At 48.6% G+C, this 13,549-nt stretch overlaps 1 protein-coding gene across 1 annotated transcript; it reads left to right on the plus strand.

Moving 5' to 3' along the window:
- The first annotated feature begins 2,921 nt into the window (after positions 1-2,921).
- TIMM50 (translocase of inner mitochondrial membrane 50 homolog (S. cerevisiae)) lies at positions 2,922-9,805 on the plus strand. Its single transcript, XM_006901091.1, has 11 exons — positions 2,922-3,136; positions 3,985-4,141; positions 4,484-4,515; positions 4,730-4,751; positions 6,461-6,519; positions 6,610-6,729; positions 7,152-7,256; positions 7,357-7,455; positions 8,382-8,538; positions 8,818-8,924; positions 9,597-9,805. The coding sequence occupies exons 1-11, from the start codon at positions 3,029-3,031 to the stop codon at positions 9,696-9,698; spliced, it is 1,068 nt and encodes a 355-aa protein (XP_006901153.1). The 5' UTR covers positions 2,922-3,028; the 3' UTR covers positions 9,699-9,805.
- Positions 9,806-13,549: the final 3,744 nt, after the last annotated feature.

The following is a 13,549-nucleotide window of genomic DNA, read 5'->3' on the forward strand; positions in this document are numbered from 1 at the left end:
CAAGAAGTTGGTTTACCCTTAACTATTAACCTTGATGCCTCAAGGTGAACTCTAGCTCAGGAAGTAACACTCCCTCTGTAGGGGGCCCCTTGCTGTTTCCTGTCTGCAGGGAACAAACAGGTTATTTGATGGGATCTGCCACAAGAGAAATCCTCACTTACAAATCTGCAATTCCTTCAATTCCTGAACAAAGGTTTTCATACAATATTTGGTATAAAGTTTGGCTTCCCATAATATATCCTTTTTGAACAGTTCTCTCCCTCTTCTGTTTCAATGTATCCCCTCTTTTCTTAGTTTCTCCCAACCCCGATATCAGTCCTGTTTTATGAGAGTGGCAGTATGCACCATTTGTCCTTTTGTGACTGAGATAATTCACTCGGCATAATGTCATCCACGGTCATCCATTTTGTATAATATTACATGAGCTCCTTGCTTTTCAGTGCTGCATTGTGTGAATATATCACAGCTTCTCCATTCATTTGTTGATGGACACATAGGTTGCTTCCATCTCACTGCTCATGTGAACAAAACAACAATAAGCATAGGTGTGCATTGAATACTCTTTTAAACTTAATATGGTTACTCTTTAAGTGCTACCTGATCATTTATCATGTTTTTAGTTTCATAATAGTAGTAGCCGTTTCTTTTTGTCCCCCCCAAAAAAGAATTTTGAGATTAATTTGTGGCAACTGGTAGCCTCAAACTGTTAGTTTTTTGCACCAGATGTAAGGCCAAGGACTCAAGAAAGGGGACCAGAGAGAAAGAAAACGTAAAGCAGGTTTATTAAGGAGGCTCTGGGTGGGATTCCTTGGTCTGGAGAGACAGACTAGAGGAAAACCATGCCCTCAGGTGGGTGGTGGTTGTTGACTCTGCAGCACTTAACAACATAGAGCTCTGTTGGCCTCGTAGATAGAAAGTGATGCTAACAAGCCAAAGGTGGTGGTGGTGGTTGTTATGTGCGGTCGAGTCGCTTGCGACTCATAGCGACCCTATGTACAACAGCCCTAAACTCTGCTCTGTCCAGTGCCAATCGCACTGTCTCTGACACTCCCATCCCAATTATCCCAGTCACTGAATCAATCCACCTCATAGAGGGCCTTCCTCTCCTGCGCAGTCCCTCCACCCTCCCAAGCATGATGTCCCTCTCCAAGGACCGGTCTCTCCTCACAACATGTCCAAAGTATGTTAGACGGAGCCTCAGAATCCTTGCCTCCAAGGAACCCCACCCGGTTTAACCCTTTCCAGGACAAATCTGTTTGTTTTCCTAGCAGTCCATGGTATTCTCAATACTCTTCTCCAGCACCACAGCTCAAAGGCATCAATTCTCCTTCTTTCCTCCTTGGTTATTGTCCAACTGTCTGATGCATAACAAGTGATTGCGAAGACCATAGCCTGTATCAGACGCACCTTAGTCTCCAGAGAGACATCATTGCTCTTCAGTACTTTGGAGAGGTCCCTAACAGCAGACTTTCCCATGGCAATGCGCCTTTTAATTTCCTGGCTGCTGGTGCCAAGACTGTTGACTGTGGAGCCAAGCAAACTAAAGCTGTGAACAATCTCAATCTCTTCACCATCCATGCTGATGCTGCCAATTGGTCCAGTGGTGAGAATCTTTGTCTTCTTGACGTTGAGCCTCAGTCCATATTGTAGGCTGCAGTCCTTGACGTTCTGCAGCAGGCGCTTCAGGTCCTCTTCATTTTCAGCAAGCAGGGTTGTGTCATCCGCATAACGCAGGTTATTGATAAATCGTCCACCAATCTTGACCCCACATTTCTCCTCATACAGCCCAGCCTCCCAGATAATCTGTTCTGCATATAGGTTGAAAAGGTATGGAGATAGGATGCATCCCTGGCGTATGCCCTTCCCAATTTTGAACCATGCAGTGTTGCCTTGGGTGATTTTAATCTGTGACCCTCAGGCCTGGTTTTAATTGTTTTTGGTCAAACATTCTTCTAAGTGTCTAAGCTCTGGTCTGTCCATTTGTTGTATACAGAGGTAACTCTGGTTGCTGTGAAGCTGAACACTGTGACCCTGATGTGTCAAACTCGAGAATGGTTACCCATGGTGGACAGTGTTTGGTGGAGCTCCCTGATTAAAACAAGCTTGGAAGCAGGAGTAGCATCCACTTCGGAAATAACTTGCCTCTGGAAACCCTGTGAACTTGAGAAACAATGACTGTTACACAAGTGTTCAGGTCTTTTGTTCACAGGATCTCTGAGTTATCTACATACTTAACAACAACAAAGGTGGGTTGGGGCGGGTTTTTATAGTAGGTTCTTTAGGGAGGGACATTCCATTGTGGTTTAGCCCAGTGGTCGAGGCCAGTTCACTCCCTTTGTTGACATGTGGTATTCTTTGAATCCTTTATTCTCCCCCTTGACCTTGGTCTGGCCTGATGTGAACTTACTGGTTTCTCACCTTTTAAACATGGTCCAGCCAGACCTGTCGCAGTCCCTTTGACTGAGTCCCATTTGATTAGCTCTGAATATTTCCATTTATAGGAAATTCCGGGTAGGAGGGGCAAGAAAGGCTCAGATAATGATGCTGCCCAATGGAATTTGGGAAGGATCGATTTTTCAGTCCACTTTGCAGGCGTCCGCTTTCATCAACTGGGAAGTGAAAGCACCCCCGCCCCATCTTCACACCCGCCGGAGGGCGAGAAGAGCTTCCGGATTCTTAGCTTTTTGGACACATAAGGCAGCTATTGGGATAATCTTATATGCTTCTCTTATATGGCTTCGATTTTACTTCAGCAATGGGTGTGACCCTTTATTCCCGCCGCACCTTGTTGCAAATGCGGCAGAGCGCCGGACAACCCGAAGTGGGGCGTGGTGCCAGGTGACCGTAACCCTTCCCTGGGGTCCCAGGGCACCAAGGTTTAGCCGGTTCGCGGTAGGCCGGCTGAAGCCCTTTGTCTCTCTCGAGCTCCCGTCCACCAGCCCCTTTTCGACGCACTCATTGGCTGTGGTTCCGGCCTGGGGCGGGTAAAAAGGAAGTGGGTGGGCGGGCAGCGTGACGTCAGTACAAGATGGCGGCCTCGGCAACGCTGATCTTGCGCCTGCGGAGCGGGCTGCTGCTCGGCGCCCGGGGACTGTGCACGAGGCTGGCGACGCCGCCACCCCGGGCACCGGCTCAGGTGAGCGGGACAGGGGCGGGTGATACGTCGTGTGTGAGGGCTCTTCTCGGGATTCCGTGAGGGACTCTGTCCCCCGAGGATTTTGGTCGCCGCACCTAGAAGGTGCTCAATGGAGCATCACTGCATCCCGCGTTTTGGGCGCATCTCCGCTTCCCGGAGTGAGCATCACTTAGTCCCCTGATCTGGATGTTGGGAGCCTAAATGCGTCTTCTGGATCTCATCTCTCACCCACGTGGGTGCGGTGGAGGACAGGTCGCCTGTGTCCCCTCTCGGTACTTTCTCTGGCAGTACTTGAAGGGGAGGGTTCCATGACACTGGTTTCCTAGCTTTACCTTGTGGGTAAGTAATTTTTCTGTGTTGGTGGCGTAGGCATTCGAGCTCCTAGTTTGACCTTTCTCCGTTTTGACAGGAAACTAACTAGTCGATCTGACCTCACGACCCATCACTTCCATGCCTTACACCCTTTAGCTCCTCCCGGCTCCCATCCCTTCCACTCAGTACCCTGCTCCCATGAGCTCCAGCAATCTAGATGTCTTCCCGCCCAGTCCCCTCTTTCCAGATGTCCAAATGCCAAAGTCCTCAGATCCCTTCTCTCTCCCTTGTTTTTCTGGGATTCAGGCCCTTCAGTCAGTCCTGTTGCCTTCAGTATTTCTAGTACTCTTATAGGCATTTGACAGTCTAGTTCTTGACCATCCCTCCCTGCTGTCCCCTCCAGGAACAGGATCCTTGGAGACTGTGTGGGCATCTGCACCTAGCTCTGGAGCTTGATTCCATTTAGGGGTCAGGGTGTCCAGATCACTCTAGGTTTGTCTCCTCTTTTGGCCAGCTTGCCCTCTTCTCATCCACAGGCTGTGGAGATTGGAAGCCATGGAGGCACTCAGGCCCAGGGATCGCAGCAGCACCAGCAACAGAACTCTGAGGGCCCTAGCTACGCCAAGAAGGTTGCGCTTTGGCTTGCAGGGCTGCTAGGGGCTGGTGGGACTGTGAGCATCGTCTATATCTTTGGTGAGGAGCACACCCTTGTCTCCATCTTTATCTTGTTGGTCTCCTGTTCAATCATCAGACCTTCCCTCTGGAGCTTTATTTATTTCTCTTTAGTCATGCTCCTTCCTCACTAGGGAGCCAACTAGGACACCTATTCAGAAGAGGAGGGATTCTCTCTTCTCCCTTCTTTGAGATTGTGTTCATACTAGTTGACTCCTGCACTAGCTTACCAGCAGCTCATAAGAAGAGGGGAAGATGGGGAAAGACAGGTCCCAGAACCCAGGAGTCCAGTCTCCATGTCCTATTTCTCCCTCAGGACCCAGAAAAGTGGGCTCCTATTCTCATTCATTCCTTTCCTTGCAGGAAACAACTCTGTGGATGAAACTGGTGCCAAGGTGAGGAGGAGAGGGATACAAATGTCATGCTAGGGATACAGTCTTATCAGGCTGTGGGAAGGGGTTCTCTGGTCTACACAGGCCAATTAGTGCTTGGAGTGTCTTCCTCCTAGGCACCCATTGCCTGGTCGTCTTCAGTAGAGATTCCTTTTGTGGGATGTGGTAGGGTCTTGTCCCTGCTTTCATCAACCCCTATTGTCTCTTTTCCTGGCAGATTCCTGATGAATTTGACAATGGTAAGTAAACAGGCCCTGGTTCGGGGATCCACCACTGCTCCACTACAGTCCTGCCAACTCTGCCTGCCCTGTGCAGGGCTATGTTCTCCCCACCTGGTGCACCCCCTTCCTGTTTCCCTCCTCCCATTGGAGGGTAAGAGAATCGGCAGCTGGATAGCTTTGGGAGGAGAGGGACATTACAATACAAAACCCAGTCCCCTTCTCTGGCCCCTCGGTGCTAGAGCAGATGGTCAGTTCCAGATGAGGGAGGGGAGGGGGGAGTTTGGAGAGAAAGGAAGGGCCCATGCTAGATAAATGGCTTCCTCAGATCTGAGCCTCTAGCCCTTAACCTCCTCTTTATGACAGCCACTTCTCCCCCAAATCCTCACCTCATCCGGCTCTCTTATTTCCAAAACAATGGCTTCTTTTTTAAAAAAAAAAAATTATTATTAATTTCAGTGAAAATTTACAGAGACTTTGGATTTCCATTCATTCATTGTTGCACAAAACAATGGCTTCTTACACATTCTGGTTAATCAACTTTTAGTGAGGAGTTTCTGACAAATTTAGTTGCCAGTTCCTATCACACCCAACCCTTCCCAGGCAGGGTTAAAAAATTTTTTTTAAGCCACCTGTTTGTACTGGGGAATAGGAGAAAGGTATGATTATCTGCTACCAGGAAGATTTCGGCCTCGGAAATGCTGTGGGGCAGTTCTGTCCTGTGCTGTGGATGTTTGTAAATGGGCATGTAAATATAACGATGCTGCTGGATCTGGAAAGATGCACACAGTCTTGAACTAATCAATTCACTAAAATGAGCAGATAAACAAGTTACGTGTTTACTAGCCTAAGTGGCTTCCATATTGTTTTCGAAAGGCAAGCCCACAGGTTTACTTGGTTTGAGTATACTACATGAAGTAGAGTCATGTGAGTAGAGTAAGTCATCAGTAAACTGGATTTACTAGGAAGCTCTGGTGGCTTGGAGGTTGCAGAACTGTGTGCCAAACCAAAAGCACACAGTTAGAATCCACCGGTTGCTCCACAGGAGAAAAATGGATAGTCTCCTCCTCTGTCAGTTCTGACTTTGTGGCACACAACAGCAAAGTGGATTTAAGATGGATTCATTATCTTAGCATTGTTGTTTTGAAGTTAATTCTTTGTTGTGGCCCTCTGGTCTGCTTTGTAGCACCTGGTTTTTAACTGCATGTTGGACCTTTCTGTCCACTAGGTGTCAGTAGTGTGGCAATCTAAAATGTCCCTCTGCCCTGCCTAGCCACCGTTTGAAAACTGCCAGTTTAAAACTTAAAAATACATATCTGTTTATTCTAGTCTAATTAGACTCAGCAGTGTGGCTCAAAAGTGAGCAGATTGGAAGCACAGTGGATCAGAGTGGAGCAGATGTATTTTGTAATGTCAGCAGTCTGTTGCTAAAACATAATGCATGTAATGTTCAAGTAGCTATAGGGGTGTACTGTCATTCTGCTTTACACCTGGGGTGCTGTGTTAATGTAAATCCTTGGGTGAAATTTGAGCAGGTTGAGAAATACCTTTTGCTTTTCTACCTGGTGCTTATATCGTTGTACTGCTTTTTATTTCTGAACCTAGAAACAAACTAGTTCAAAGCAGGTAGGTTTGTAAGATGGTTTGGTAGCCAAACAAAGCTCTGTTTGGTCTGAGAGGGTGCTTGAGCAGGGACTGATTCCACATTCCTCTGTGCCCTGATGTTCTAGATCCCATCCTGGTGCAGCAGTTGCGCCGGACGTACAAATACTTCAAAGATTATCGACAGGTAAGTTGGTTCCCTGTCCACAGTCCTTCTCTTCTTTAGCCCCTGACTTCTGTCTGAGGGCGCCCTGTATGTACTGTCCATCTTTCACAGATGATCATTGAGCCTACCAGCCCCTGCTTGCTCCCAGACCCTCTGCGGGAGCCCTACTACCAGCCACCCTACACACTGGTCTTGGAGCTGACTGGCGTCCTTTTGCATCCTGAGTGGTCGGTGGGTCCTGGGGAAGAGAGCAGACTAAGGGGACAACTCTGGGGGTCTGGATCTTAGAATGTCATTGAGAGCTTAGTTCCAAGAGCCAGGCTGGAGGTCTGCCCCGGTTCTGCCATGTGTCCTTGGGTAGAAGTACCCCTTCTCATTGGCTCACTTTCCTTAGCTGTGAAAAGAAAAGAATGCTAGTATCCACTTAGTGGGGTTGGGATGAGTGTCTTGACATGTGGGAAGGGTTACCGAGGAGATAGCTGTTTTAGGACCTGATCCTGCAGATTCACAGAGCCTCTATCCCTGCCCCTTGTAGAGATATAAATACAGAGTGGGAGAACTGTGGTTCTGGGAATTTTCGTGGTTTGGTCTTTGTTCTCAAAGGGGCTTTGAGGAGGGCCTCTGTGTCTCACTGTCCCACCCTACCTCCCTAGCTAGCCACTGGCTGGAGGTTTAAGAAACGTCCAGGCATCGAGACCTTGTTCCAGCAGCTCGCTCCTTTATATGAAATTGTCATCTTTACATCAGAAACTGGCATGGTGAGGGGGCAAGGGAGAGGTGGTCAGAGTGGTGGGGGCTGCTGAGGGCCAGGGCTCAAACTCATCTTGTCCTTCCTCCTGTTCCCCACTCACCATACAGACAGCATTTCCTCTCATTGACAGCGTGGACCCTCACGGCTTCATCTCCTACCGCCTCTTTCGGGATGCTACAAGATACATGGATGGGCACCATGTTAAGGTGTCATGGTTGGGCTTCTGGGATGGGGCACTTGAGTGGTTGGCACCTCTCTGGAGAAAGCGCATCCCTCTTTGATTCCTGCTAGTCAGGCCTGGACTGGACCTCTCACCTTTCTTCCCTTCCTCAGAAACTGGGGTGGAAGTCTGGGGAAATGAGATCTTATAAAAGAAGAAAGTCAGGGATGAGGGATCATTGTTGTTGAGTGCTGTCGAGTTGAGGACGACCCACAGATCTCAACCTTGTCCTGTCCCGTGTCATCCTCACAGTCTCCAACATACTTGAGCCCATCACTGCAGTCACTATGTCAGTCCACCTGGCTGAGGGGTAGAGACATAGAATCTGTGTCAGCATATTTGGGCCTCAGAATTTTGGGACTGTATAGTTATAATAGTTAATATGAGATTGTGCTTGGTGTCTGTTTGACCCAAAGTTAAACTAGTTTTGTATCCAGTGTCCAGAAGACCATGAGTAAGTGTTCATGGATTTCTGTCTTTGTAGGTTTGGGGCGGGTGTTCTGAAGGGTTCAGGGGTTGGGAGTGTCTGTGTGTCCATGTGTTTGGCAGTCTAGGCCTGTGTGGTGTGAATGTCTGTGTGCCTATTTCTTATAGCTCTGCTTGCACCTCTGTATCCAGATGAGAAGTTCTCACACCTTTGAGGAGCCAGCATATTCTAGTTTCCTGGGAATTGTCTGGCTCCTTCCTTCCTCTCAGCCACCCTCTATGTGGAGACATCAGTCTGGGTGGGAATTCTTGGAATCTGTGTGTGACTAGCTCCCCAGCTTCCTGGGAAGTTTGATGTGTTCTACACAAGCCTGGTCTTGGGGATCCACAGAGTGTGTTCTGTGTCTATCTTTCTGTCTCTTCTGTGGGTTACTTGCAGGGAAGGAAGGGACTCGGGCAGTCACCTGATCTACCTCTCCCTTCCAGGACATTTCTTGTCTGAATCGAGACCCAGCCCGTGTGGTCGTTGTGGACTGCAAGAAGGAAGCCTTCCGTTTGCAGCCTTACAACGGGGTGGCCCTGCGGCCCTGGGACGGCAACTCTGACGACCGGGTCTTGTTGGACCTGTCTGCCTTTCTCAAGAGTGAGGCTGACCTTTGGGCCCCTTGCCCCTCAGAAGGGATGAGGGACATTTGATTCTGGCTTGTCTTAAGTGTAACACTGGGCCCTTGAGAAGTAGGAGATCTGGGAGCATCTTGGGAGTCTTTAGAAGTTTTCTAGTCGCTCCTCTGGAGTGCTTAGGGGGTGCTTGAGTATATTCCAGGTTCAGACCCTTTCAGGAGCACGGAGCCCCAGTGTCTGACCTTTTCCATGAAGGCCATGCCTCCCTCTGCCCGCTGACTCCCTACCCTTATGCCCATAGCCATTGCATTGAACGGCGTGGAGGATGTCCGGACAGTGCTGGAGCACTACGCGCTGGAGGAGGACCCACTGGAAGCTTTTAAGCAGCGGCAGAGCCGGTTAGAGCAGGTGAGTGCTCCTGATGCCTAAGCCAGGTGGTTCTTTGTGGAGGTGGACTATGGAGTTTAGGACAGATCTGGGGTTGGGGGGGTCTCTGAAGGCCCGGGGGTCTGAAAAAAGACATCAAATGGTCTTAATGGCACCTTAGTATTTGAGAAGAGGGCTAAGGGCGTGGGGTGAGTTTGAGGACAAGATCTCCAGGGATATGCTGACAGTGACTAGACTCGGCTGTGTTCCTGGATTCCCTGAGTGCCTAGAGAAGAGGTTCTTAGTGATCAAGGCCTGAGGTACCCCAGCACCAGCAGGGATCTTCAGTTCTGTTGGCTCAGGTCACAGGACCATCCAGCCAAGGGAAAAGGCCCCTGAGGTTCGGACCAGGGTTTTGTTAGCATCCAAGCTTGGGGACCCTTCGTATCTTGGAAATGGAATAATGAGAGTTGGGAGCCCCTGAACACCTGAGATTTGAGCCTCGGCCAGAGCACCTGCTTTTCACAGTTGGTTGTTGCCAGTGTCCGGGCCAGATCCCTGGAGCCTGGGATAATCCTTTGTATGAGATCGTAGCCTAGGGGTTCAGATCAGGGTGCTGGTCCCTGGTCCCTGGGATGAGGATGAGTGGGAGTCGCAAGAGGAAGCTGCTGGCTCTGGACTGACTCCCCTTCTCCATCTGCCTGTCTGCCACAGGAGGAACAGCAGCGCCTGGCCGAGCTCTCCAAGTCCAGCAAGCAGAAGCTTTTCTTTGGCTCTCTAACCAGCCGCTTCTGGCCTCGCTCCAAAGAGCCCTGATTCCTGGGCCACCTCAAACTTACTGCCTGGGTCCTGGCCCCGGGGCTCCCAGACCCAAGAGATGGGAAGCCACGTGTCCAATAAAGTCCATACCAGATGCCACAGCTCCTGTGTCCGGAGAGTCTCCAGATGGGGGCATTGGGGTGAGGTTAGGGACACAAGGGTTATCATCCTTCTCCTGCAGCAGCCAAACGGGCTGCAAAGAAAAGAGTGGGCCGCTTCCCCGACCTGGGAATCGGACTGCTTGGGTCCTGTGTCTTCCTTTGTGCTATGTGATTTGCAAAAATGTGCTGCTCCCTCTCTGACTCCAGACTCCACCTGTGGAGAGAAGTGAGGACAGAATCTTGAATTCTGCAGACAAGTAGCCTCCAGGCTGCTTTATAAATATGTGAAGTATGGGCTCCCTGGGATTCTGGTGGGCCACTGTCCCCATCACAGGACAGTGGGCCTACTCTGCTTTAGTCTGGTCACTTAGGAATGTAGGCCTGGACTTATTTCATCTTCTGATTTTCTTTTATAGAAGCTAGAAATCGAGTTGATATGGTTTTGGGGTTTTTTCCCCATGCATTTTCCTAATTTACAAACATTGACTTCTAACTAAAACAGGCAGACAGTAGTAGCAGTGGCAGCGATAGAAATTTTTGCATGAGGCATTCCATGTTCTCTGTGTTGTTCAGTACAGCAGCGAGTGGTCACTTAGAGTGAGTATCAGAATAGCAGCTCAGTTCAGCTCACCACTCACCTGGGACCAACGCATAGCTGCTCCTCTAACAGCTTTCATAGGCTGTGCATTGCAGGAGGAGAATGTCTACCTTTCTCCCACAGAGGAGCTGGTAGATTCCAGCTGCCTGCCTTTGGATTAGCAGCGCTTCTTACCACTGGGCTCCCTGATGTGGGGCTAATATGGCTGGCAAACCAGGATTTTACATTTCATTTGGTTTTGAAATGGTCACTGCCCACCCCCCACTTTGGACAGCAGAGCTCTGTTTTAACAGTGTGGGCTTCTGGCTTGTTCAAGTTCAAATCCAAGCTCTGCAACTTGCTGGCTATGGTTTGGGGTGAGTTACTTTAACTCAGTGCCTCAGTTTCCACATCTATAAAATACTGGTACCATCTACTCCATAAGTTTTAGAGTTAAGTGAGGCACTCCTTAAATGATAGCTGTGGGACCTTGGGCCAGACACCTCCCGGCCTCGTTTTCACTTCTACAATGGTGTATAAGTAGTTATTTTAGTTGAATGACTGAATAAATAGAAAAATCCATATCCAGATTAAATCTTTTTTGCACTTCTATCCATTTGTCTGTATTAACATGGAAATTGTTACCATGCCATACTGGTCATAGATTGGACTCTCCTAAAAGTGCCGCTGATGGTCCAACAGCATCTACTGCTGCCTGTCTCATTTCTGTCAAGTTGGTGCTAACACAGCTTATTCTCCATTGGATTTCTGAGGCTGTAAATCTCATGGAGAATTACCCATCTTTGTCCCAAGAAGCAGCCAGTGGATTCAAACCACCAGAGAAGTATAGCATTTGGATTAGCAGGGTGACTCTATGGACCGTGCCACCAGAGCCACTTGCATCTCATGCTGTTGTTGTGTGCCCTCATGTTGGAACCGACTCAGCTGACAGGCAGTAAATTGCATGGGAGGGAGCTCTCGTGGCCTACTGGTAAGAAACTGCACTGCAATCCCAAAGACATGCAGTTTGAATCTACCAGCTGCTCCGCAGAAGAAGGATAGGCAGTCTCTTCCCATGCGATTAACTGCTTCTGAAAACCCACTGGAGGGTCAGCTATGAGTTGGTTCTGACTTGATGGTACTCAACAACAACAAAAAATTTCATAGAAGGAGATTGCCAGTCCTCCCATGTAGCAACTGGTAGATTTGAACCATATGCCTTTGAGATTGTAGTGCAGCTTCTTACCAATAGGTACCCAGAACCTCCTTGTATCTAGAGCTGCTGTTGTGTACCGTAGAAACGGGACTGACCAATAGCTGACCCTCTGGTTTTCAGAGGCAGTTGGTTGCGTGGGAGGAGATTGCCCATCCTTCTCCCACAGAGCAGCTGGTGGCCTCAAGCTGTGTGCCTTAACAGATTGCAGCACTCTGCTCTTTTTTAATCTTTCTCATGGCCATCAAGTTGGAACTGAGTCAATAGCTGATCCTTCAGTAGGTTTTAGGAGGCTGTAAATTGCACGAGAGAAGATTGCCCATCTCTACCATGGAGCAGTGGTATACTTGAACTTTTCTTCACTGTTTAAAATTCTTTTGAAACTGGGCCAAAATGAACTGGATTCAGGATTTTATAAGAGGCTCAGAAGTTTCTAAGAAGAATTCAAATCTGCCCTCCAGTCTTGAGTATGGAAGAAGGGGGCACCCTTGATAAGTTTTGAGCAGGTCTGAAGTCCAGTGATAGACAGATGTGACAAGCTATGCCAGCCAGGAATCTTCTGCAGGTGGGCTCCCTCCCCTCCTATGCTCCTATGGCCCTTGCCGATTCATTGAATACTGTGATCTGCCCAGTATATCCTATCCCTTCTGATGTAAAGAACCCTGGTGGTGTGGCAGGGCTTCTAACCAACGGATTGTGGCTTGACTATTCAGCCCCTTGGGGAAAAAGATAAAGGTGTCTGCTCTCAGACTTAGACCCCCGGGAGCCCAGTGTTGGACCTCTACGAGTCAGAATGGAGCCAGTGACAGTGGACTTTTTTAGTGTGGGCTGCTTTAGTGATAAGTTGTGCTGCCACCCTCATGGCATACAGTTTGAACCCACCAGATGGGCAATCTGCCCTGTTATGTCTGTCTCAGAGTAACTGCTGGAGGGCAGCTGTAGGTCAGTTCCCACTGGAAGGTATATAAAACAGCAGCTTTGTTTTCAATTCATTCTGACATGCTACACATTTCCATTTAGTCTTTGTGCTGCCTGCCTTGAAAATGCTGTAAAGGTGGACTTTGCCCCTTATTCTAAGTAAATTCACTCTCCTCAAGTCCATTCTCATTCAGCTGACTTTCTTGCTTGTTTCTGAGGCTGTACATCAAAAGAGGCTGCCCATCTTTGTCCTGTGGAGCCACTGGTGGCTTTGGACCACCGGAGCTACCTCCAGGGCCTGTAGATTAGCAGTGCAATTTACTGTGGACTGTGTCACCAGAATGCCTTTAGAACCAACCCATAGCTGACCCTCCAGAGGATTTTTGGAGGCAGTAAATCACATGGGAGGCGATTGCCCATGTTTCTCCCATGGAGCTGCTGGTGGGTTTGAACTGTGTTCTTTTGCCTTGGCAATACAATTCCTTACGACTAAGCCATCAGAACTCTCCGAAGGCACCAGAGCTTCCGTGTTGTAATAGTCATACTTTAAGTATTTGAGGAATGAAGGAATCTATCCATCTCACATACTTTGGGCATGTGGCCAGGATAAAAGGTAACACCTTCACTGTGGCCCTTGAAGCCCCATCTGGCTGCCATCATCTCTCTGCTCTTCTTGGCCCTCACTGTGGGAAGGTTTTCTCTCTGCTCAGGCAAGCATTGGAGAGGAAGCTTTAACAAGGTCCAGGCCGGAGAGGATGGACAGGACTAAGGGTAGGGAGAGGAGACACGTTTCAGAAAGCTATTGTGGTTACTAAATGAAAACTTGGATTTCCATTCTTTCATTGTTGTACATTTTCCTCCGTACCCACTCCAGTTCAATTTTCTCTTTAAAAAGATTCTTTCATTGTTGCACAGTTAACTAAACTCCCTTTCCCTGCCCCCTAGTCCACTTTTCTATGCAGCTTTTATTCTGGACTGTTGTCATGCAAATAATACCTAATCATATATTTCTATTAGACAGTTCTTTCCTCATCTATTT

Source organism: Elephantulus edwardii, unplaced genomic scaffold, assembly GCF_000299155.1.
Source record: "Elephantulus edwardii isolate Elephantulus edwardi_28Jun2011 unplaced genomic scaffold, EleEdw1.0 scaffold00308, whole genome shotgun sequence".
Taxonomy (NCBI): domain Eukaryota; kingdom Metazoa; phylum Chordata; class Mammalia; order Macroscelidea; family Macroscelididae; genus Elephantulus; species Elephantulus edwardii.

Excerpts from the sequence above, each read along its gene's own strand:
- TIMM50 (XM_006901091.1), top strand. The coding sequence starts at position 3,029 with ATGGCGGCCTCGGCAACGCTGATCTTGCGCCTGCGGAGCGGGCTGCTG. Across the intron at positions 4,752-6,460 it reads TCCTGATGAATTTGACAATG|ATCCCATCCTGGTGCAGCAG; the intron begins GTAAGTAAACAG and ends CTGATGTTCTAG. Across the intron at positions 6,520-6,609 it reads ACTTCAAAGATTATCGACAG|ATGATCATTGAGCCTACCAG; the intron begins GTAAGTTGGTTC and ends CATCTTTCACAG.